Source organism: Esox lucius, chromosome 14 (assembly GCF_011004845.1).
Source record: "Esox lucius isolate fEsoLuc1 chromosome 14, fEsoLuc1.pri, whole genome shotgun sequence".
Taxonomy (NCBI): Eukaryota; Metazoa; Chordata; class Actinopteri; order Esociformes; family Esocidae; genus Esox; species Esox lucius.
Window position 1 is genome coordinate 33,069,870 of NC_047582.1, and position 25,857 is coordinate 33,095,726.

Genomic DNA, 25,857 nt, shown 5'->3' on the forward strand with positions numbered 1-25,857 from the left:
ATACACCAGCCGAATTAGAAACTGTTAAGATGCCAGTTGTCCAATAACGGTCATTTACAAAAGAACCGCTAACCTTTCTTAATGGTTCTGATATAAGAACATCCAGAAATTAAAGCCTTTATCTGCACTTTAGTCCCAATTTCATGATCTCAGATTCAATGTGCAGGAATAAAGAACGACATTTGCCAGTGTCCAAACACTTCTGAATTTCCCTGTGACACTTGCCCATTTGAAACCGTTCTACGTCCACTGAATCTGACCCTTCATTCAAAGCTAAAAGGGGATCTGTAACATAATCCACTGGCTTTCCACAGCCAACAGACGGCATGGTTAAACAAAAGGCTTTAACAAAAGCAAACAAGGGTGTTGGTTACCTGGAGACCAGCAAGTAGCAACGTGCCATTCAGTCAATATAAAATAAGTTAATATTTATCAATCACAGCACCACAAACCAGTTTATAAATAAGAGCTTATTGTGTAGGAAGTTGCTTAGCTGTAGATACTACTCCATGACATCAAAAGTTAAGGTCAAGTGTTTGTGCTCCTTTACGAAACTGTTTTCTTCTAGCCTCGTTTCATCTGAACTTACATAAGCTGCAGATTTTTCTTCTCTGCAAATCCTGACATGGGTCTTTGTTACAGCAGGTCCCACATTCTGTTATTCACCTTTATCAGTGACAAAATGTCTCCATTAAAAAAGGGGATGTACTTTATAAACAAATTTAAGACTCAAGCAGGCGTCAGTCATTTCAATGACCAACACCTGTGTTGTATACAAGGCAGAGAAGAAACGACAATCTTTCACCATCTTTATGACCATCTGTTTTATTCCAGCACAAGTTCTTTGTGTTGTAAAATGGCTGTGTAGCTAGGAGGACAGGGAGGAGTACAAAATGGAAAATTACAGACCGTTTCTAGTATTGTTTGTTAAAATTCCATAACATTTTTTCTTTCCTAAAACCATGTATAAGAAAACAATTGGTTTTACCTGCTTTCTTTGCAGTGACAGTAAAAAAAAATAAAAAAAAAATAGATTAAGCTTAATTTTTATGTCACTCTCACATTGAAGGGGAATCTCAAGGGACAGGCAGGAAGATTACAAAAATGTTTGGCCCTTCAAATGGGCCCTTTATCTTCCAAACCAACCAGCATTTCATACACAGCCGCTGCTTGCAGTATTTCCACAGCCATAAATCCGAATCAGGACAAAAACATTAATTCAGTTTGAATTTCTTAGACTGTGATTTTATATAAAGTGTTTATTATATGTATATATAAAGTCCCTCCACTTCCCAATTGTTTCGTAGCTTATTTTTTTTATTGAAGAGAAACGTTTTAAAAAGAAGAGAAGAACGTGGGTCAAAGGTCAGCGTGAGGGACTAAAACCTCAGGACTCCGGCGTGTCAGTGCCAGACCCCGCACCGCACCGCACCGCACCGCACCGCAGGGGCAGCATATGGGGATCTTTTACGTTAAAAAACACCGTAACTAAAATGAAGATAACTGCATCATTGCTGGCCCCTCCAACATTAAGAGTGAATTCTCCCTTTTTTCTTCCATATAAAGGAAACATGATGTCCTGGCTTTGGACACCTACTTGGTACCCCCTTACAATATAAATGGACAAGATCATGGTTACCTTACTCGGGCAACCTCAGACATCTCAGTTAGTCTAACACTTAGTCAACTTATCTTCAGTCCTCTGACTAACTGAATCAGTTGGTGCCAGTTTAGGGGGAAAAATGAAAAACTGGGCCAGTTTAGCGGGGGGGGGGGGGGGGATGGGGGGGGTGCATCCGCAGAGGCTCAAGCAGAAGTTTGGAGAACCCTGTACTAGACAGAGATCAGTAAAATGGCAATATCTTCTCTCGGCCCTATAATTTGCCATTGCGCGCACACCAATCAAATGGTTTTTAACTCTAAAACCGGAAAAACTGCCAGTTCCTAAATGGAGAGGTTACAAACTGGATCAAACCTGTCCAAGTGGAATATTTATATTTAAACATACTTTAATAGTTTTAATGTAAACTTGAATGCTTTATTAAGCATTTATTTTAAATACACATTTCTTTTGACCATATATTTTAGATGTACATTTTTTTTATAGTAAATTAGTATACAGTGGGGAGAACAAGTATTTGATACACTGCCGATTTTGCAGGTTTTCCCACTTACAAAGCATGTAGAAGTCTGTAATTTCTATCATAGGTACACTTCAACTGTGAGTGACGGAATCAAAAACAAAAATCCAGAAAATCACATTGTACTTGCAAACAAAAAGTTTCTGTACCAAATATTAAGTTCTGCTTTTCTGATCAAAAACGTATGTCATGCAATAAAATGCAAATTAATGACTTAAAAATCATACAGAGATCATACGTTTCCTGTGGTTCTTGACCAAGTTTGCACACACTGCAGCAGAGATTTTGGCCCACTCCTCCATACAGACCTTCTCCGTATCCTTCAGGTTTCTGTGCTGTCGCTGGGCAATATGGACTTTCAGCTCCCTCCAAAGATTTTCTATTGGGTTCAGGTCTGGAGACTGGCTAGGCCACTCCAGGACCTTATGCTTCTTACGGAGCCACTCCTTAGTTGCCCTGGCTGTGCGTTTCAGGTCGTTGTCATACTGGAAGACCCAGCCACTACCCATCTTCAATGCTCTTACAGAAGGAAGGAGGTTGTTGGCCAAGATCTCGCGATACATGGCCCCATCCATCCTCCTCTCAATACGGTGCAGTCGTCCTGTCCCAACATGCTTCACGGTTGGGATGGCGTTCTTGGGGTTGTACTCATCCTTCTTCCTCCAAACATGGCCAGTGGAGTTTAGACCAAAAGGCTCTATTTTTGTCTCATCAGACCACATGACCTTGTCCCATTCCTCCTCTGGATCATCCAGATGGTCATTGGCAAACTTCAGACGGGCCTGGACATGCGCTGGCTTGAGCAGGGGGACCTTGCGTGCGCTGCAGGATTTTAATCCATCACGGCATAGTGTGTTACTAATGGTTTTCTTTGAGACTGTGGTCCCAGCTCTCTTCAGGTCATTGACCAGGTCCTGCCATGTAGTTCTGGGCTGATCCCTCACCTACCTCATGATCATTGATGCCCCACAAGGTGAGATCTTGCATGGAGCCCCAGACCGAGGGAGATTGACCGTCATCTTGAACTTCTTCCATTTTCTAATAATTGCGCCAACAGTTGTTGCCTTCTCACCAAGCTATTGTCCTGTAGCTATTATCCTGTAGCCCATCCCAGCCTTGTGCAGGTCTACAATTTTATCCCTGATGTCGTTACACAGCTCTCTGGTTTTGGCCATTGTGGAGAGGATGGAGTCTGTTTGATTGTGTGGACAGGTGTCTTTTATACAGGTAACGAGTTCAAACAGGTGCAGTTAATACAGGTAATGAGTGGAAAACAGGAGGGCTTCTAAAAGAAAAACTGTGAGAGACAGAATTCTTACTGGTTGTTGGTGATCAAATACTTATGTCATGCAATAAAAAGCTAATTATTTAAAAATAATACAATGTGATTTTCTGGATTTTTGTTTTAGATTCCATCTCTCACAGTAGAAGTGTACCTATGATAAATATTACAGACCTCTACATGCTTTGTAAGTAGGAAAACCTGCAAAATTGGCAGTGTATCAAATACTTGTTCTCCCCACTGTACATGAAATGTATACAAAATGTGTTTAAATGTTCCCTATTTATATAGAAGTATACTTAAATATTATATCCCGCTTAAGTGGCCCTAATTGGTGATACGTGAGAAAGGCATCCTTCATTCTTGGTTTTGCGCTGGTAAGCACATATTGGGATAGGTTTAAGCCAGATAAACACCCTGTCCCATCCACCAATCCATCCACTTCAGATCAGTGATTTACACCAGCAAAGGCAAAACAGACAGGAAGCTTTTCTGAAGTGTCCCAACGGGGTCACATAGGACAGGCCGTGCAGCAAGCACACCGGGGGTACGAAGCAAACATGAATAACGACGTTGAGGTCAAAGGTCCAACCGAAAGGTGACAAGAAGAAGGTAACACTGACAAGTGACAGGTCTCGAAACCCTTTTGCTTTCTTTTTTTTTTTTTTTTTTTTTTGACATTCATGATATTTGGAAACTAAAAACAATACAGAAATAGTAGGGACCAGGAGAGCGATACCATCAGTTGCAGTCACAACAATGAACTTCCTCCTCAGCTTTGTTATGTACAAGACTAAACATACCCAATGACGTGAGGACAACAGTTCAAGTAATTAAAAAAATTAAATTCTGACCACTAACAGTGATTTGCCGCGGCAACTCCGATATCGAGGAGCAGCACGACATCAATTATATATATATATATATTTTTATATATATATATATATATATATATTAAAAAGAGGGGAAAGGGGGGACGACCACACTCAGGCAGGTTATGCTGTAAATTTACAGTAATGACACCTACGAGTTCGTCTCAGCTTCAGAATGCAGATCGTTGGGTGGCTCCATCTATAAAAATTATCTCCGTCTCATGTCATTCCTCAGCCTTGACACTAAGCATATGGCTTAAATATTTGTAAAACTATGGAGTTCAACGCGGCCGGGGGGGGTGGGGGGGGTGGGAGGGGGGGTTGGGGTCAGCTTTGTCCGCCGCCCTCCATTTGGCTTGCCGAGGCGATCCTATATGGTCAGAGATCCACTCCGCTCAGTGTAGCTGCCCCACAGCCCTGTGTGTGCGTGTGTGTGTATAAGTGAGGGCAAGAGGTGGAGAGGGCTGTTGGGAACCTGCGTCATCGCCGTCCGTGTTGAAAGAGTTCTTTGTGTTTCCCCGGGGGGGAGGGGCCAGGAGGGTGGCTGTACTGGATCAGCGGTCTCCCAATGTGCCATCAGTGTTCCGTCATCAGCGCTTGGGCACTTCTCCTTCCCCAGCCCTCCATCCCGGTCCTGGTTCCAGAACCACCGCTCTTCGCCCCAACATTATGGAAACAGTCCAAACTAAAGACAGCCCTCGTTGCCAGCGCCCCGTCAGGTGGGGGGGGGGGGGGTTGCCAGTGTAAACAAGAGTATCCTCTTCAGTCAGGTGAACCGTCCAGTAAACCGACACAGAGCAACGTTTCCAAGACAACAACATTGACAGACAGTGACCACATCGACAACAATAATGAATGGAATGGCCATTGTTGGGGGTGGGGGGCGGCGGCGAGGGGGGAGCAAATAAAAATAACAAATAAAATAAAAACAACAGCTACCATTCAGGAACATTTCCTGGAGTAGGAAGGTCGGGGGTGTTATGGATCCTTTTAGTGCAATGAAGGCCAGCGGACAGGAGACAGACCTGGTAGCCTCTGACAGGGAACACTCTGCCCAATCAGCAGGTCTTAGGGGAGGGCCAGCAGGAGGAGGGCTGAAGGAGAACACACACTCTAAAACGACTCCTGAAGACCAGGGAGAGTCAACTTGAGGACAACGCCCGTTTTAGCCCTGAGCCGCCTCCTTGTCCATGTGTGTGCGCGTGTGTGTTCAGTTTGAAGACGTGTGTAAACAAAAATGTGTGTCTGGGAGTGTACGTGAGAAATGAGACCCATCAGCAAGATTGGCATGTGTGTATCCAAGGAGTGTGTAAACGTGATTCATGTTTGTATGTATGGGTCAGTGAATTGCCTCTGTGTGCCTGCGTGTGTGTTCAGGTATCCAGGGGGGAAAGTAGCCTTCAACATAGTGTTTGTTTCCAGTCCCTCGCGCTTTTTGCAAAATGTAAATTCATCCATCGCAGGGGGGTGGGGCAGCGTCGGGGAGGACACGCCCTCGACGGATCTAGGAGCAGTGCCAATAGGGTCCGGTCCACTCGTACAGAACCACCTCAGTGCGCTCAGAACAGACAGCAGTAGAGGTACTGCAGAACACTGTACCACATGTAGGCTGAGGCAAAGGCCAGGAACTGGATGACACACAGCTGGACGTGGTTCAGGGTCATCGGCCGGGAGACGGCCTCTTTTTGACCTTTTGGTGGGGGGAAGGCTCCTGTAAGGGGGAACAGGAAGGAACACACTGAGATACAGACACACGAGACAGTCACTCCTCTGTGAAGAGGCCTGAGAGACACACAAAACATTATCCTTTGACCCCGTTTCACACAGGGTATTCAGTAATTAGCCTCTGAAGTCGGGGCTAACCCTACACCACGGTGTGGCCAGCTAGCCCCGGGCTAAGTCTAGTGCACTAAAAATGTGCAGAAGTGAACACTTACTTAGCCCTGGGCTAAGGTTCAGTGCGAAATCACCTACACAGGACGAGAGGCGGAGCATGAATGGAAGGCGGAACCAGAACAAGGGGACAAAAGGAACGGGGGGAGGGGGGGTGAATCCAGACCTGTTTGGTAGAAGTGGGCAAGTAGATCCTCCTTCTCCACAAACCTGTGGTACAGCCAATCAGTCAGTGGCTTGGTCTCCAAGGGAACTTCCTTGATGGGATAAACCCTGGGAAGAGAAGACACACATCATATCATTATTCCCTACACAACTGCTTTGGCAAAGCACAATATATGGCTATACTTTGCATGGCAATAAGCGCTTCTGAATGAGAGACAAAGTGAGAGAGACAGAGAAACAGAGGAGATGAGTATTTTCTGAAGGTTGGCAGCATCGATCGGTCTGGAAGGCAGCATCCTAAATGGAGGGTGTGTCCTGGCTTTCTACCACAGAGAACAGAAGGAAGGGAACTGACACCTATGTCGGTTAGTGTGTGTGTGTGCGTGTGTATGCATTAGCAGTACAAGGCACAGCTTTTTTGGGAGACTTCATTAGCAGGCCGGCTAATCACTGTGACAAGGAGACAGTTGTGCTGAGAAAATCAAACGTCCGCCTCCTCAGAGCTGCAGAAACAGCAGGCCCAGCCACCTCACCAAACCTGCCCAGCTCTGGTTTGTGCTGTCAGGGCAAAGCTGGTAAGTCAGCACAAACAGATCTGCGACCAGGCTATATCTCACCTGCTCCTATTAGAAGGGGGAAAAAAACGATCACTTTATCTGGGCTAAGAAACACTGGTTGCTTGTCTTAGTGCTGAGTTTATTAGATTTGTTTTTGCATCAGTCAGCTCTGTTGTCACAGGCCGGCTGCAGAATCAGCCTTAAACAAAACGGTGGCATTAGAAGGCCGACTTCAGCCCGTCGGCCAAAACAAGCTGATAGGAGAACGTTCGGTTCCATGGAACCACCAAACACAAATCTTACTGTTGAGAAATTTGAAGTAGTACATAACTAGGTGTGGTTATATTAGTGCATATTCACCCACTACTATACTGGTGGAGATATGAGCACTAACGCTTCCGCCGTGGCCAATAGGGAAGGTGGTAAGCTGTAAATACCAGTTCATGTCCTTTCAGGTAACAGCAACTGGCTAACGGCCAACCAGCTGAACCAACCATAAACTAAAATAACAGCTATCATGCTTATAAATGATTCATGATGCTTGTTTTGCCATGGTATTTAACTGCCAGAAATGCTGCTGGAAGTATTGTCCTCATAGGGGACATCAAAGGTCAGTGACGATAGACAGGTTTACGACTAGTAATTACCATTGGAAGGTTGTTCAAGTGGATCACGTTCTGGGTTACACCCTGCCTTGAACTATGACAGGGGTCAATGATACCATGTGCTGTTCCCATCTTGGCCAGCAGGTGGCCCCAGCAGGCTGCTTCACATATACACACACGCTTGTTTTATATCCTTGTGGGGACCATCCCAGACAATCTGCCTAAACCTTTTTTAAGGAACCCCCAATTTTAACACTATGCCCAATTTCAGGGTTTTAACCTAAATCCTACCTCTGAGCCAGAAATTGCAACAAAAAAAAAACCCTGCAGGGACAATTTTTCTTTTAGTTTTTTTTCCCTTTGTAGTGACATCAGGTTCACATAGCGTTGGATCACAGGACAAGCAAGGACCACCTTTGGGCTGAGTTGAGATGAGCCCGTTTCCTCCCAGGGACAATCTTATTCTGCCACACTCATAGCCATTTCCCCCCGTCTGCAGGACAGGAAGACACCGGTGCGCTGCTCAGCAGGAAGGTAAAGTTTCTCAGGTGCCACACGAATTTGTCCAATGAGAAACGAGACGCCCGCGTTCCCTATAGACACAGGCAACCCTATTAAGACGCACAACGCCAGCTTCCAAACACAGATGTTCGTTGGTCCTGTGTGAGGGAGAGCAACGCGAGGCGTGTGTGTGAGGGAGAGCAACGCGAGGCGTGTGTGTGAGGGAGAGCAACGCGAGGCGTGTGTGTGAGGGAGAGCAACGCGAGGCGTGTGTGTGTGTGTGTAGAGAAGGCTTTGAGGCTGACACAAGGCAGCAGAAACGGAGGCACGGCTGAGGGCTTCCTGACCAGCCCGGTCTGTTGGAGGGGCGGTGGTTACGGAGCTACGCCGTGGTTCCTCCCAGACGTCCAACGGTTAACGGAGCGGCAAAAAAAAGGTTTGATAGATGACCACAACGCATAGTGACATTAACGCGTCTTTTTCAGGCCCGTTCCAAGACACAAACACAGTGTGTGTGTTTCCGGCCATGTTCTGACACTGTGCGGGCAGTGACCCGGCAGGTTCTACTTCACATGACCACTAGCAACCGTGTTAGCCAGGGACCCCGTCAGTAGAGATGTCCACTCCTATCTGGGTTAATCTCCAGCGGACACTGGTGTCACTCTCGGTGACAATCTGTCATGGCTAATGTGGAATTATGTGATTACGAGCCAATGAGCTATGAATGGGAACGGAGACGGTTTCTAAAATGGCCGACGCTTGATGTGAACATAATCTGCTCACGTTAGCGTACACTGATTTGTGGTGGCAGCCGTTGGCTTTACCGAACCCCAGCGAACACCGAAGGCTGGTGTGAGCAGCGATGACGTCACATCCTTCACAAAAAGACATGAAAAATGGCCCACTGTCTGGTCTATCTGACACTCAAGACGCCACATCAGGACTAAAAGTGCCATTTCATGGCTTGCAATGTGACGTGCAGTTTCAAATAACATTCACACGCAGCCGGCATTCAGAACAAACTGCAGAGTTAAAGACTAAGAGACTAGTTGAAAGACTGACACAGCAACAGCCATTTCTGTAGCGAGCAGATCGGAATAGTTTAGAAAATACATGGTGTGTGAAAGGCATGCGTCTTGATGTTCTGATGTTCTGCATTGTGTTAGTGGCTCCATGGGCCCCAGAACGTAAAGCTGCTGCTTTTTGGTGTAGCTAAACAGGGACACAACCACTTCCATATTAATGAAAGACACCTGCTGGCTTCCAAACTTTTCAAGAAACTTTCTGATCTCCAAAAACAACCATAGGTGTAATGTCACAAACCCCCTCTACGCCCTTCTGCAAAATACTATGAGCTGAGGGAGGAACAATTAAGGGACCCCACCCACTCAGGTGTAGAACCCAGGGAAGTCTGCCGACCCAGGACACTGCCTTGGTGCATTCAGGCCTCGGTCGGCAGGGCGACGGAGTGTGTGCGCGCGGAGTGTGTGCGCGCGGAGTGTGTGCGCGCGGAGTGTGTGCGCGCGGAGTGTGTGCGCGCGGAGTGTGTGCGCGCGGAGTGTGTGCGTGCGCGCGCAGACAGGTGGGTAGGGCTCAGACTCCTCCTGTTGATGACCTCCACCGTCCTCCAGTGATCAGTGGACATGCGGGACAGAAACTCCCACAGCTGGGCTGTGTTCATACGGAAACACCGTAGCAAAGCCTCCTGCAAACATCCTGAAACCTAAAATGCATTTTGTAGACAGATTCAAGGCGTGGGCTGCCTCCCTGTGGGTCATGGGTCTGTTCATTCACATTCTGCCAACCTGTCACTTGGCTGTTCAAGCTTCAACACTCCACCATCCCCCGCGGTGGGGTAAAACACACATCCCTGGGAGAAATCATCTGTTTTGACTGTGTAAACTTTAAACACCCAAGAGCTCTGCAAAGACGAGCGCCTTATTCCGCGTGTGTTCATTCTGAGCACCGTTTCACAACATTCGACATGGCTCCGTGACTGGGATGCTCATTGGGCAGTGCAACTGCATGGGCCTGATTGGGTAGTAGGCTAGAACTAACGCGTGACACAGCAAAAAACTATTGGTGCCCCCAAATCACAGGCCGGTGCCCCCCACCGACAAACCGAGTAGCACCAGGGGAACATTTCCGTCTGGAGCCGTGGCACAGAGAATATATATTTTTTTTTTATACGTTTCTCAATCAATACACACAGAGGCACAGCCTGCTTTAAAAATCCCAAACAAGGAACAGGAAACCTGGTGAAAAAGGTCCTTAGAGGGTAACCAGAGGAGTGCAGGCCTCCAGACAGTGAGGCGGAATAGTTTCCATCAACATTTCGACATTGCAGTATCTTCAGAGATAAAAACAGCAAGTTGTACCACTATGACTCATTTCACAAAGAGCACAAATTATACTTCCTTATCAGGATGTTTACTTAGGCTGAGTCACAAATGACAGCGAATCCCATACAGCTTTACTGGACGTGGTAAAAAAGTAAGCGTACTACACAGGGAATAGGTCAGCATTGATGACACGCCAGCAGAGTCGAAGAAGAGATCACGAACCGTTCTTATCAACGTTCGTGGTCATAATGTCCTGGGAAAGACAGACGGGGCTGCGCTGGTTAATTGGTTTATTTAATCAGTCCACCTACTCTTTTGCTGGAAACAGTGCCAAGATACGATGGGAACTAAACATTTGAGGAGGACACAACCAGCCAGGATGGCATTAACAGCGGGACCACAACTGCACACACGGCGTCTCACCGCGGGCCTAAAACAAACGCAGAGGTTTTCAGGGACTGACGATAGGTTCAACACTGCATCGATGATAACTCAACCTGAGGGTTTATGTTTCTGGGAACAACACTATTAGTCTTAGGGGTTTTTTGCAGTGGAAAACAAATGGACCATGGATTTGCTTCCTGTTTGAGTCTGTATGGTGACACGCCCACTGCTCAGACATCTGGACCGGACTGGGGGAGGAAGATCCAGGTTAATGGATGGCAGAGTAATGAAGATGACAACGGGAGTGATGTCATTGCCCGAGAGGCTGTCTGACTGTGGGTGTTAAACAAAGCCAACCATAGCAAAAAGACACGGCTACAGTTGACTGTTTTTCACCCACTCTCGGCCCTAGCGGTTTCCCTCTTCGGTTTTCAATCACATTTATTTTGAAAGCCCTTTTTACATCAGCAGTGGCTTTTGCAGACAGCCAGCCTGTGCCTTGTGATCCTGTAGACACCCTACCTCTGAAGTGACCGAGGGAGCGCCATCCGCTTCACCAGTGTCCGTTTACGGTTGTGTCGCCATGGCAACGCCAGCCCTTCAAGGTAACAAGTCCTTAGGAGACGGTCACTTCCATATTCATACTCCCAGAGAGAATAATCACCCTTCAACCTTCATCCATACACATCACCTGATTATACCCCAGGCACAGAAGATGGAGAGGGGGGTCAATACAAAAGGCTTCTTAAGAAAGTGCAGAGACAACAGGAACCACCTATCTGGTGTCACGTGTAAGGCTTAGGAGTGTAGCTAGCTGACGGCGAAGCAAGCATGGATGCCATTAATCAAGTCACCACAAACACAAGAAAGAAAAGGCACAAGGAAAGAACCGAAAGAGAAAATCCTCAGAGGAAGAAATCAACCTACTTGACATCCCCTGCACCTCCACACACCCACCTAGCTCTCCCTGCTGTTCAGAGCTTATAATGGCCATGTCTGGGAGGTGGAGAGGTGGAGGAGAAGGAGTGACATTAAGGGAGAGGAAGAGGAGGCGCATAGCGCCTGCCTAATGTGGATTCTCTCAAATTCCTTTTTGCTGAATCAGTGAGAGTGGGGCACAACGTCCTTACCCTCCATCCACACATGAGCTGGTTGCTTAACGGGATATTTCATATTCTCAGGTTAAAACCCATTTCCCACGTACACCCAGCATCAAGCAGACAGCTTTTCCAGTCAAAGTCACAATTCTGAGCTTCTCGGTCGGGCTCAGTCACATGTGAGGCTCACCTGCTGACTGTGTTGCTTAGCCAATATTCACCTCACAATGTTCCTACTGGCATTACAAGCGCCAAGACAGACTCATGAAAACACACACTTTATTTGATTAAAGTATGCAAATTAACCTCACTGACACACTTGGCAGTTAGGTCGTATTTTCACCCGGCTAACACAGTGAAACGAAAGATCCTTAATTACAAAGAAAATCTCGAAAATGTCCTGATTCCTCAGGGTGAAAATAAACTGTAACTTCTTCCAAATAACACGGCTGTAAGCTATTCTAGTCCTCGTTTCTCATACTTGGCTCCTGCTAATCGGCAGGTTAATCCTCTTCTTCAGTCTGCTAAGGTCAGCAACACCCCAGCTAGCCAGTGCGTCTGTGTGTGTGTGTGTGTGTGTGTGTGTCTCTGCCATTCAAAACAACCGGGGTTGTAGGGAGCTCCAAGAGCCACGGCCTATCCAGGGGGTGCTGACAGTGGCCACTGCCCAGTGGAGTGTGACCTCGGTAGGGTGCCAGAGAGGTCACCCCCTCCCTGTGACCGCTGTCCTGTGTAGTTCAGCTGGTTAGGTGTGGTGATGATATGCCACGGGGGGGTGGGGGGGGGGAGAATTGTCTGCATGACCATTTGTCTGTCGAGCAGGTTTCCATGGATCCATTTGCACAAACAAACAAAGGGAGTTCTACACATGGAAAGAGGCTTATTCTTTCTGTTATATAGAACATTTAGGACAGCTGTTGTTCCTGTTTTATAGAACATTTAGGACAGCTGTTGTTCCTGTTATATATAACATTTAGAACCGGTAATGTACATGTGTGACGGTGGGGGGTCTGTAGGGTGTCTGCCCTTACGGGTAATGTACATGTGTGACGGTGGGGGGTCTGTAGGGTGTCTGCCCTTACGGGTAATGTACATGTGTGACGGTGGGGGGGTCTGTAGGGTGTCTGCCCTTACGGGTAATGTACATGTGTGACGGTGGGGGGTCTGTAGGGTGTCTGCCCTTACGGGTAATGTACATGTGTGACGGTGGGGGGTCTGTAGGGTGTCTGCCCTTACGGGTAATGTACATGTGTGACGGTGGGGGGTCTGTAGGGTGTCTGCCCTTACGGGTAATGTACATGTGTGACGGTGGGGGGGTCTGTAGGGTGTCTGCCCTTACGGGTAATGTACATGTGTGACGGTGGGGGGTCTGTAGGGTGTCTGCCCTTACGGGTAATGTACATGTGTGACGGTGGGGGGTCTGTAGGGTGTCTGCCCTTACGGGTAATGTACATGTGTGACGGTGGGGGGGTCTGTAGGGTGTCTGCCCTTACGGGTAATGTACATGTGTGACGGTGGGGGGGGTCTGTAGGGTGTCTGCCCTTACGGGTAATGTACATGTGTGACGGTGGGGGGGTCTGTAGGGTGTCTGCCCTTACGGGTAATGTACATGTGTGACGGTGGGGGGTCTGTAGGGTGTCTGCCCTTACGGGTAATGTACATGTGTGACGGTGGGGGGGTCTGTAGGGTGTCTGCCCTTACGGGTAATGTACATGTGTGACGGTGGGGGGGTCTGTAGGGTGTCTGCCCTTACGGGTAATGTACATGTGTGACGGTGGGGGGGTCTGTAGGGTGTCTGCCCTTACGGGTAATGTACATGTGTGACGGTGGGGGGTCTGTAGGGTGTCTGCCCTTACGGGTAATGTACATGTGTGACGGTGGGGGGTCTGTAGGGTGTCTGCCCTTACGGGTAATGTACATGTGTGACGGTGGGGGGGTCTGTAGGGTGTCTGCCCTTACGGGTAATGTACATGTGTGACGGTGGGGGGTCTGTAGGGTGTCTGCCCTTACGGGTAATGTACATGTGTGACGGTGGGGGGTCTGTAGGGTGTCTGCCCTTACGGGTAATGTACATGTGTGACGGTGGGGGGTCTGTAGGGTGTCTGCCCTTACGGGTAATGTACATGTGTGACGGTGGGGGGTCTGTAGGGTGTCTGCCCTTACGGGTAATGTACATGTGTGACGGTGGGGGGTCTGTAGGGTGTCTGCCCTTACGGGTAATGTACATGTGTGACGGTGGGGGGGTCTGTAGGGTGTCTGCCCTTACGGGTAATGTACATGTGTGACGGTGGGGGGGTCTGTAGGGTGTCTGCCCTTACGGGTAATGTACATGTGTGACGGTGGGGGGTCTGTAGGGTGTCTGCCCTTACGGGTAATGTACATGTGTGACGGTGGGGGGTCTGTAGGGTGTCTGCCCTTACCGGTAATGTACATGTGTGACGGTGGGGGGTCTGTAGGGTGTCTGCCCTTACCGGTAATGTACATGTGTGACGGTGGGGGGTCTGTAGCCAAAGATCCAGGTCTGTATGTCCATGGGTCTGGCTTTGGGGTAGGCTATGGTCACATCCACCACCCACTGGAGTCCTCTGGGTTTACTGCCTGTAGACACAGAGGAATGGGACATGAATAACAGTCTCTACACCATTGAACATTCAGTTTCTATCTGGATATTAGCCAAGGGGAAGCACATTAGGTCCACTGCTGCCCTATTTCAGAATTAAACAGTAAAATAATAGCATTATCGTCACACAAAACGGACATATAGCTGCAACCACTGAATGCACATATAGCACATAGGTAGGTCAATGAAACCACACTAAAACAAACTTTTCTACAAACATTATACTCTATCAGACTGCATTAGTGCTGAAAGACCCACCAAGTATTGTCTTATTATAATTAAATAACAGATTGAACAGATGTCAGTTAAATTACTGGGATTCCATTTCAATATTTTCTTGTGAACCCAATGCACAGTTTCTCGTTAACCAGAGAAACCCTTGAATGAACAAACTGAAAAATGGACTGTTTCATTGGGCAAATACTCAAACTAGTCAATGTGGAAAACGTGGCCATTAACTACAATAACCATAATCCATAGCGCACAACATACAATGGAGATATTTAACTCTGGTTTTGGAGGGCCGACACAGCTCAGGGGCCGTATTCACAAAACATCTTAAGGCTAAAATCAGATCCTAACTGACCGATTTAGGAGAAACCTTTAAGAAATGGGTGTGTCAGTCCTAACTTTAAGACTCCATTAAGGAGTCCAAAAGGTACTTTTTAGTCTAGAAGTATTTCACAAAGCGTTTTAGCGCTAAAACCAGCTACTAAATCTGGGAAAAGTTAGGAGTAGTCAAGAGGACTCCCGCGTCACCCAGACCAAATCACAAACTAGCCAAAGTGACCGCTGACAGATGATGAGGCAGCGTAGCTGATTGCTAGTCACTTTTGGCTAGCCCAGACAAAAAACATCTCACAAAAAGATCAACACAACACTGGCTGAGGGATGACAGACTTAAAAAGAAAAAACAAATAAGAAATACTTCATTAATGTAAATAAAGTAAATGCCAGGCAGTAATGAGCCCATTTCAGGGGTGTGTGAGGGTGTCAGACTGGGCTGTGACAGAGAAACACTGAGATGGCTAAAGCCTGAGGGGAGCAGCTGGAACGGAGAACGACTGTGTGGGGAAACCACTAGCGGTCAGCGCACAGGACCTACTCTCCAATGAGCTTGGAAAGGGACAGAAAGACACAAACAAACAAAGATGTTTACTTTACTACTAGCATAAACACAAGCAAAAAGGTTTAGTAGACAACCGCAGTTAACATTTTAGATGCCCGAAATATTCCCCATGTAACCATCTTCCCGGCCACTCTATCAGTTTGCATGGACACGTGCAGGACTGTACTTGCCACCCTAAACCCCCCAGGACTAACACTACTCCAGTCAGACTCTGTAAGGGAAGGAGGGGACAGGTCCTGTTTAAATTCAATCTTGTAAATGTTACGGGTGAGATTTTACACAGGGCCCCTTTAACGTCTAGCTATGGAAAGTCTAATCTTTTGATTTTGTGCATGTCTAGAGATCTTCGAGTTTCCTTTCTATATCTCATTGACGTATTGTTGCCGATTCTGTTTGCAGTCTACAGGGTAAATATTGTTTTTATTAAAGGAAGCAATGACCTGAGGGCTAGTAACCCTTCCTGACAGCTACAGAACCATGACTCCACCACATGGATTTCCCCATGAGTTCAGTGGCGCCCTAGAAAGGGAACGGGGCGCTGTATCAGACGTAGCTCCGGTTAAAGACGGTATCACCAGGCCGGAGGGCGCTGGTGGGAGTCGCTGGTGAGATAACACAGCCCAGGTGATTAACTGAGGATAAGCGTCGAGCCGTGGGCATCTGATCTGTGACAAGGCAGCATTACACAGATGTGGCCTGTTCGGTCTGTGTGTTTCAAAATCTAAGACACCAGATGGAGACACAATGGGGGAGGGGTAAAAACACAGACAGCTCAGAAGGCTCTTTTAGCCTCGAAATAAAAGGCGACTGATGCGTGCGGCTTCTGTTCACGGCGAACATGTTACCAGGTTCAGGACATTTATCAGTCCAAAGGTTGAGGTGGCACATGGAACAGCAACATTTGGTAAGGATGATGGTGACACTGTTTCAGCAATATACAAAATGACAAGTTACTTGTGCCAGTCCTATTATATCTAACAGAAATCCTATGTGGGTACCTTTCTTTACTTCACTTGGCAGGACAGACCCATCTAGAGATTTGCCACACACCACCATCTGAGACTGTAAGATAACGAACATTTTTATTTGCAACTAACAAAATACATATGGATGCATAAAGCGTCGTGTTGGACAGCCAGTAGGGGGCACAAATTCCCACTGGTCAAAAGATAAGAACCCAACCCCCCAGGGCAGTGACGGGGACATTGCCCTGCATAGGGGGTAATTTTGGGAGGGATATCAAACAAGAGTCCTGACTACGTGGTCATGAAAGAACACGGGTCACCAATCGTAAGACACGGGATGTTAAACCAGGGATTCTGGCCAACGGAACGACCCTCCTCCGGTTGGGTCAAGTCAGAAATGTGGACTCTGGAAAACCATGCTTCCATGGGTAGCGCCATCCGCTATGGGCAGAGAGAAAGCGGAGCCTGGAGTAGGCCTCCAAATTGGGCACAGTGCCAGGCTATCAGTACCTCGCAGTCCGCCGGTGACAAACTGTACTGTAATAACAACACAGCCAGTCATTCAACACGACATCCGAGAAGCTCGGGCCGCCCGGCATTCCAACTGGGTGCCCGTTCCCAAGGAAGTGCACTACTGAACACTAGACGCCATGGAGAAATAGGACACCATATAGGGGACAAGGCTCCAGTTTGGGATTCACAGGAGGACAATGGGCTCCCTCGCCATAAAACTAGTCAGGCCACATGCTTAACCAATCAGGATGCTCCTTGGACACCATGTGTGGTGAGTCAGTGTTTAATAGGCGGGTTATAGGAGGCAACTGAAAATATAAACCAGATCAAAACTGAATGTATCACATAGTGGGTCCAAACGGTTCACCAAAGAACTGCCCAATGACTCACCCTTGTTGGCCAATAATCACCTTTGTACTTTTTTTTTTTTTATATATAAACAAATTGCACGTTAAGTCAAGGTTTCCCCGTATCGCCTTATCAGCTGCTTAACTGCGGTCACCAGCTTGTGTGGCCAAGTTTCGGTTCAGTCACTGGAGCAGGCTAGAGAGGCCAAGTTAGCAGCAAGAAGCACAGCAGCTTCCCGGTCATGGTGGTAGTTTCACACATGCTCCGGGCCGGCGGTGTGCGGCAGTCCCGGTGTTGACATAGCAGCGGGTGGGGTGGGGGGTGCGGCGCTCACATATACATCAAAACTAATTTCCTCCAAGTGGCACATTGTCTCCTGTGTGAGTCAGCAGGCAGAGAGAGACGGAGACAAAAACAAAGAGAGAGAGAGAAAGAAAGAAAGAAAGAGAGAGCTTTGCCTAGAGCGGAGGATGTGGGGGATGGGTCCAGGGGGGTGCCCACCACTCCTTCCCAGTCCACGCTATCAAACAGGACAAGGTCCATTCACCACCCCTTTCAGAGTCAACTTAACAGAAAGAGCATTCTTCTTCTTCATTCAAAGACAGAACAGAGGATGGGGGAGTATGTTAGGAGAGGACATGCCTTTCAAGACCACTACAGAGTTAATGCAAACGGAGCCTAGCTAGCCAACAAACTAAACACTAACTAAAAATGACTGGCTTTCAGTTGCCCTGCTTGCTAACATCAGGTTAACATTTTAATGTAATTGTTAATCGAATGGGCTTGTCTGTGCTAAAATAAAGGCAGTATTATATTTAGTCCAAAGCCTGCTGATATCACGAACAGGTCTTCATGTCCTGTTTAATTAAAAGTGTTACAAAAAGATTGCCTGATGTGGACAGACTGACTGTAAACAAGGCTTTAAGGAAGCTTTTGCATTGGCATAAAATAATGCTAATCACCAACTAGCTAGCAAAACACTTTCCACATTCTAGTTTTCCAACGCTGTGGCTATCCAAACTACCCCTGTCATGCTGATGTTCCCAATGACCAAGCAACACAATCATTTCAATTTCAACAAAAGTTTTTCCATCCAAGAGGCACACACTCATGCAACGTATTTCGACATGCGTTCACGCAGGTATGCCATAGCTAAGCTGCGAGTGTCGGGTCTCTTATTGAAGGACACGTTGCGGTGTTAGAGACTGGCACGGCGACCAGACTCCTCAGGCACTCTGTCCTGCTGGCAGGGACACTACCCCACTATCACCAGGAAACCCCAGAAGAACTAATTTAAAACGGAGTTTGACCTACAGCCAGGGAACACCAATTAGCCTGCGTCTGCACGTGTGAAAGGGGCTACTTTGTGAGTACGTGCTCACGTCAGTGTCTGTGCGCACGCTTCTGCGTGCGCCCGCCTGCTTCTGGAACGTGCCCGAATGCGCCCTTTGTTTCCTGAACTCAGCCGGCCAATCAGCGATGTGTATTGATCGTCAGGGGTCTGGGTGGAAGCAGTGGTCAGGAGGATCAGAACCCAATTAACTCCAACCCTGATGGCTGATGAGTGGGGGGGGGGGGGGGGGGGGGTTAAAGCATTTTCGTAATTGCTGAGATGTCTTCCTAATCTGCTTGGTATTCAGGGCTAGTCCCCAGGCAGAGAAATGAATACCTAAAATCCCCACCGGGGCCCAGTGACAATAGCTGGTTGGTCTGGCTTCATACAGGACTTCCCTTCCATTCCATGTCGTCACTTCAAAATCCACATTTTAATGTAAAGAATAATACAGCATGAAGAAACCGCTCTAAACAAAACTCTGAGTTGATGAAAACCTGTACCAACCTAATTCTTTTAAGAAACTGCGACAAACTCCAGAACAGCATAGCCGTGTGAAAGACGACCAGTGAGCGTTTATGAGATGTCAACTGACATCTGTGGTTATATGACCATTTCATTTGATTAATATCTTGAATTGTGGCCTGACAATCAGATCATGTTTTCAAGATAGTGAACAACGGCGAACCGCATTGAACAGGAAGTGACCAATGGTGAGGGGTCATCCTGACAACTTCTCCAGGTCTCTTTTTTACATTTTAAATCACTTCCTGAATTAGAAGTGACCTCAGTTGGTTTAAAAATTGCAGACGTGATCCCTGGCGGCTGACCTGGTAGTAGAGCATTAGAACAGGTGGACAGATGGTCGGGATCTACCTGTCTGGGACTGCAGTGGGGTGGAGGCACGGGATTAAAGGGAAGGAGGTGAGGGCAGGGGGTGGAGCCGTAGGATTAAAGGAGAGGGTATGAAGATGGGGCAGGCGGTGGAGCCCCAGGATAAAAAGGGAGGATGTGACAACAGGGGGTGGAGCCAGACCATTAACAGTGGTGATGACAGGTGCAGTGGGTGGAGCCACAGGACTTCATGGGAGGAGGTGAGGACGGGTGGAGCCGTAGGATTTAAGGGGAGGGTGTGAAGATGGGGCAGGGGGCGGAGATCCAGGATGAAAGGAGAAGCAGGTGAAGACAGGGTGCCGGGGGTGGAGCCCCAGGATAAAAAGGGAGGATGTGACGACAGGGGGTGGAGCCAGACCATTAACGGTGGTGATGACAGGTGCAGCGGGTGGAGCCACAGGATTAAATGGGAGGAGGTGAGGACAAAGGGTGAAGTCAGAAGATTAAAAGGGGAGGATGAGCCTCTCCTCCACCCATTATAGAGTCTCAGACTGAGACGCTGAAATGGTATGTTTACTTCTGCCCTAACCACCTCAACAGTCTTGTTGACCGGTTGGGCCTGACTCCATCAGGGAATTCTGCCCTAACCACCTCAACAGTCTTGTTGACCGGTTGGGCCTGACTCCATCAGGGAATTCTGCCCTAACCACCTCAACAGTCTTGTTGACCGGTTGGGCGTGACTCCATCAGGGAATTCTGCCCTAACCACCTCAACAGTCTTGTTGACCGGTTGGGCGTGACTCCATCAGGGAATTCTGCCCTAACCACCTCAACAGTCTTGTTGACCGGTTGGGCCTGACTCCATCAGGGAATTCTGCCCTAACCACCTCAACAGTCTTGTTGACCGGTTGGGCGTGACTCCATCAGGGAATTCTGCCCTAACCACCTCAACAGTCTTGTTGACCGGTTGGGCGTGACTCAATCAGGGAATTCTGCCCTAACCACCTCAACCGTCCTGTCGACCGGTTGGGGCGTGACTCAATCAGGGACATTAGGAGATATCAAACGATCAAGTCCTGTCCAGGGGACTCCATTTAAAAAGAAGCTCCTCAGTGGTACAACCCACAGTAAAACGGCCTTTCATCTCCCCAACATGGGTCCTGCAAGACGCGAACCCCCCCCCCCCCCCACCCCAAAAGGCGTGTTGGTCACCCACCTGACTGGCCAGGGTACGCCATGCTGGCGTCGTTTCCCAGGATGCCGTTTTCCTGCTGCGGCCCCAGGGTCTTCAGGATCACCTGGGTGGCGCCCAGCCGGGGGAGGGTCACATGCGTGAGGTGAGGCAGTGAGTTCTTCTTGGCGAACGCCTGGCTGGTTTCCCTCCGCTTGCGCAGGAAGCCGCCCTCCGGGAAGAGCACGATCCACTTCCTGTCGCGGCTGTGGTAGTACTGGTCCAGGTGGTCCTTCAGGTAAATCAGCTGCTTGTCCCGGTAGGCTTTACCCTGCAGGTGGGACAGGGGCACATGACGTCAGCCACGTTCAACAGGGCGGGGCCCCACGCTAACATTTCAACACAAACGCCACATGAGCTCCCAAACTGAAACATACGAGAGAGCACAAACAGATTCAGGAAGACATTGGATTCTTGTTTTAATATTAAAAAAAAATGTTTAAAAAATTGCAAATTGCAAGTGGTAAACTTTCAAGATCTAGATGTAGCCTGAAGCGCTGCAGCTCATCTCGTAGAAATCATTCCGATTTATTCACCTTGAGGCAACAGTGCCACAGAATTTTAATTTAAGGCAGCAAAGCTAGACTACCACAATGTCAGACACATTTAATTGGCCTTTTAGCCAAAGATATTGCAAAAAGCATAATTCATGCAATAGCCTATATTACTACTTCAGGTTTGGCACACACAAAGAGAGGGTGTGCTTCTAGACCTCCAGGAGCTGACTGCGGGGTTCAAATCCATCCTACTGTACATGAGTCACAACCTGAGTTTACACTGTACATTATCGACGTGGTGCTAGGCTAAGCTCCGGCAGAACAAGGCAACAGGAAACGTGTCAAACCACAAGAATGATGCAACGCCCCCTCCCTTGTTATTATATAAATGCAGGAGTTCCATGAATACCGGAGATCATTCAGGATCATTCGTGTGGCGTTGGCTAGGGCGACTCAAATACCTGAGGATGTGTACCAATTTTCAAAGCTATTTCAAGAGATAATCATGTACCTGCTATGGCACCACCATGTGTTTCATATGAACGTTTTAGCAGAATATTAATAATATCTTAATCATTGCTAGAAATTGTACCAATTATTAATCCCTACCAATTTCATAATGTCCAATTTGCATTATGGCTGTTCGAGGGCTCGCTCAGCCGGGAAGGTTTCGCTCTACAGGCGCAGGACTGGAACACATTCCCTAAAAACGACCACAGTTAAGCTCACAGACGACAGACCTACCACCAGCGGTCACTACAGCGCTACGAGGCAAAGCGGCCTCTTCCACAGTCTACTCGGGCAGTGCTGGGACAGTTTCGGCAGCCCTGTGCAGGGACCACGGGCACTGTGGGTACGCAACAACCAGGATTCTGGTTAAGCTCACAACGCAACTAAACTGTTGTATTGCTAGGCAGACACCAAAGCACCAAATGTCACAAAACACAAAATACAACTTGAGACTTTCGGTTTGCGGAACTTGCAAAGTTAACATTTCTCATTGCTTAGTATTGTGCCACAAATGGGCCAACCCGCGCACTTGTAAACACCAGATATCCATAACAAGACGCATCTATTGCCAAAATGTTGTTTCACCCAAATTGGGCCAGCTGTGTTTGAGGCATCGGGCATTACTTAGGTACACATGCAGAGACGGACACACGGACCACTCCCTGGTTTTCATTTCACACTTGAGGGTGTATGGGGTTGGAGGAATTGGGTTTGACAGGGATTAGTGCATGTGGTACTTAATAGGTCATACTACGTAGCGTGGCTGGTGGAGATGTATATCTGTAACATGCATGACAGCCTCGTGTTCGCCTACATTTTAAGCCAATTTAAATACCCGAACCGATTTTGGAGAATGTTATCTTCTCTCTCTCCTTCAGGAGAGTTGGGGTAAGATATCCTTGCATTTAACACATTATACAGTAAGGTTTTTAAACTATGGTCTTGAATGTTGTGTGCTAATGGTGGAAAATCCCCAAATCACCAGCGTTCCCAGAAATGCTAGTTGTAGGCTTACAGATCTCTGGCTTATTCCCTCCTGATTCACGGGATACACCCAACCGGGTTTTCTGGAAAACGCCGGTAATTTGGGTTGAGTAATAAATCACACTGTCTAGTGTCAAGTAATACACGATGTGGAGTTAGCGTGGGTGTCAGCATTTGCGTTACTGCTTGTGTGAGAGGGCACCGCTAACAGGACAGATGCTCGGTGTGTGTGTGTGGTATTTGGGTGGAGGATGGGATGAATGCAAGCCAGGGGGCAGGAAGGCAAGAAGAGATTTGAGCTGCTGGGCCAGCAGGCAACTGGCACTGTAACTGAATCAGAGCTGCCCTCTACAGCACCAGTCCTTATGTCTGTGTTCCCATCCAACCGTCCCTCTCTCTCCCGGTCTCTTTGTCTGTGTGACTCTATCCTTGTATCTGGCTGGCTCGCCCCTGTGGGTCTGTTTGTCTGTCACCTGTATCTAAGTGTGTCAGTCTCACCTGGCGGATGAAGAAGTCCCCGTGGATGAGAGAAACCAGGCCAAAGTTTGTGTACTTGAACACGTGGTCCATCAACCACATCATCTTCCGCACCACCTGAAGGAAACAAAATCAACAGAAGGTGGTCACAAACACCCATACTTATGGGGAAAATGATTTATCATACCCTAACCTTAACCTCAAACAACAACCTAACGCTTATGCATAAACTTAACCAAACTCCAACACCTAACCCTAAACCCAATTCTAAGTGTTACCGTAAAGCAGACTGCCTATCTTGAGGAGCCAGTGGCCCATTCTAGCATTTTCCCCCAGGGGAATCGGAGGATTGGGACAGAGCCAAGGGGGGGGCAATCCTTTCAAGTAAAACTGGAGCGAGGCGGGTAATCAGATACCTGCAGGCCAGCCAGAGTACGGCGTAAGGCGGCAGCACTCCAGCAACGGAAATTACCATCACTGTCTGGTTGTTTGTGCGCGTGCGATTGAATGGGCGAATGGCTGTTTAAGTCTGTGTGTGTGAGAAAGAGACACACTTCAACTGTGCAGCCCTGGCCCAGAAACAGTCCAAATAAAGGTTGGCAATTCCTTTCAATAATGGTGTTTTTCACACAACACTTGGACTACAACCAATCACTGGAGGAGAATGAATGTCAAGTCTGCCTGTCTGCACTGATGATTTAGAACAGGTGCTGTTTGACTTGAACAGAAAATAATTGAATATTTATAAGAAAATAACATCATTCTCCTAATGAGTTTAGGCTGGCCAATCAGTGTCTGATTGGCCAGTCCAAAATACAATGCTTTTAACACCTGTGTATAAAGCATTGCATGTTATCTGTGAGCGCCTTGTTTTGTCTGTTTGTTTTTTAATCATTGAACCTAAACTGTATGCGTAAACATGTCTACGCAGGGCCCAACTGTAAAAGAGACGGGGTCTCAGTCTGTGTTCCTTACTGAAATAAAGAAATAATAATAACAATAACTTCTCTCTAACAGGAAAAAAAGCTGCGTTTTAACAGAAAATGTTCAAAGGAAATCTATACTACTCATGTTGCAGCCGGTAATAGTTCAAAGAATTTGGTCAAAACTGGGTAGTTTTAATTAGATGCCTTCAATTAGAATATTAAACATTCCAAAGCACCGGGAACAGAGCGGCTTTGGTGGTCCCCTTTCTTCATATCTTATTCATTGTTAACTTCAGACCAAGTGTGACTGCATTTTTGGGAAAACACATTGGCGATGGTGTGTTGATACTAGCTGTGTCAGCAGCACATTTTCACCGAAACCGCTTCCGCACAAACACACAAAAACCATTAGCCCACCTTGAGCAGGACATCACATTCCAGACCACGAAGCCAGAAATCTCCAGAAACCCAAAACAAAAATCTGACCATATTTCAGATAACCCAAATCAATGACTTGGTTGAGGTAATAGTGGATTCAAAAACGGCCATTATAGGGCATTTTCGACTGCCATTTCCACTCCGTTACACCCCTGCATTCACCTGAAGCGATTTCCAGTCTAGAAGGATCTATGTTGGTACAGGCGTCTGAGGCTGGTCTTACCGTGCCCTTGTCCTGGAGGCACATCATCAGGGTGCACACATCCCCCGTGGCTTGGTGGTTGACGATGACCATTGCTTCTTCTTCGGAGAGGGGTCTTACGTCGTCGCCCCATTCCATAACTGGCAAAGACAACACAGCAGGGGTTAGTGGACACTTAACGTTGGGCGCTCTGAATATTACCTCAGAAGAGACATAGTGTGGTCACTGCCTGCCTGCTTTTGCCAGGCCGACCAATGTGGTTCCGAATCCACAAGCATAAGCCTTCATTTATTGAATATCATTGGACTTGGATAATGCAGAGTTTTATTAAAAGTGTGAGGTTCTGAAACACTAATTTGTCCGGAAAAAAACAACAGTGTTTATAGCTAGAAATGAGTATTTTATATTCCTTATTTCAAAGTTGGTAAAATAAATATCAGCTGTCTGACAAAACGTTTCTTTGGCAGAATTACAACACTGACTGTTCAGATTCAACAGCTGACAAATCGGCCTCACGACATTGGAATTTGTTGAGACGCTGTCGTCGTTTTCCCCCAAATTCCTTGTCAACAAACATGTTGCTAATGTTTAACAACACAAAAAGGGCGCATTTCTACGCACCATGAAAACAAAGACATTTCATTGCCTTTCATGTAATGGAAAAAAAAAAAGTGCCATGTGTACCAAGATACATTATAAAATAAATGTTATTGGTAAACGATCAATGGAATACATTTTTTTTAAAACAATGTTAGTTAACCACTAATTAAATCTGAAATTAAGGGCTTAGATCTTAGAGGGTTAAAATAAACCATTAAGCCAAGGCCTAAAGGCACAACTCCACTTTCAAAATAGTCCAAGGGCCAAACGTCATTCAAGTCTTCTGGGTCCAGTTCTCTCCTGGCTCATTTACAGCATCCTCTAAGAGACTGCCAAACAGACTCCTTAATTAACCATGCATGTCAGTAGCACTACACAGTGGTCCCCTGTGCAAACAACAAGACCTGCCCA

At 47.3% G+C, this 25,857-nt stretch overlaps 1 protein-coding gene across 3 annotated transcripts in view; it reads right to left on the reverse strand.

Annotated features, from left to right (window-relative positions):
* Positions 1-4,601: 4,601 nt before the first annotated feature.
* The window catches only part of lpgat1 (lysophosphatidylglycerol acyltransferase 1), a 34,159-nt gene continuing 12,903 nt past the window's right edge, over positions 4,602-25,857 (reverse strand). For all 3 annotated transcript variants that reach the window (XM_020053755.3, XM_010878424.5, XM_010878425.4), the window contains exons 3-8: positions 24,868-24,986; positions 23,302-23,397; positions 20,798-21,083; positions 14,311-14,437; positions 6,355-6,461; positions 4,602-6,006 (exon numbers count right to left, since the gene is read on the reverse strand). In XM_020053755.3, the coding sequence (XP_019909314.1) occupies positions 5,855-6,006; positions 6,355-6,461; positions 14,311-14,437; positions 20,798-21,083; positions 23,302-23,397; positions 24,868-24,986 (887 nt within the window). In that variant the 3' untranslated portion in view covers positions 4,602-5,854. The remainder of the gene's footprint in view (positions 6,007-6,354; positions 6,462-14,310; positions 14,438-20,797; positions 21,084-23,301; positions 23,398-24,867; positions 24,987-25,857) is intronic.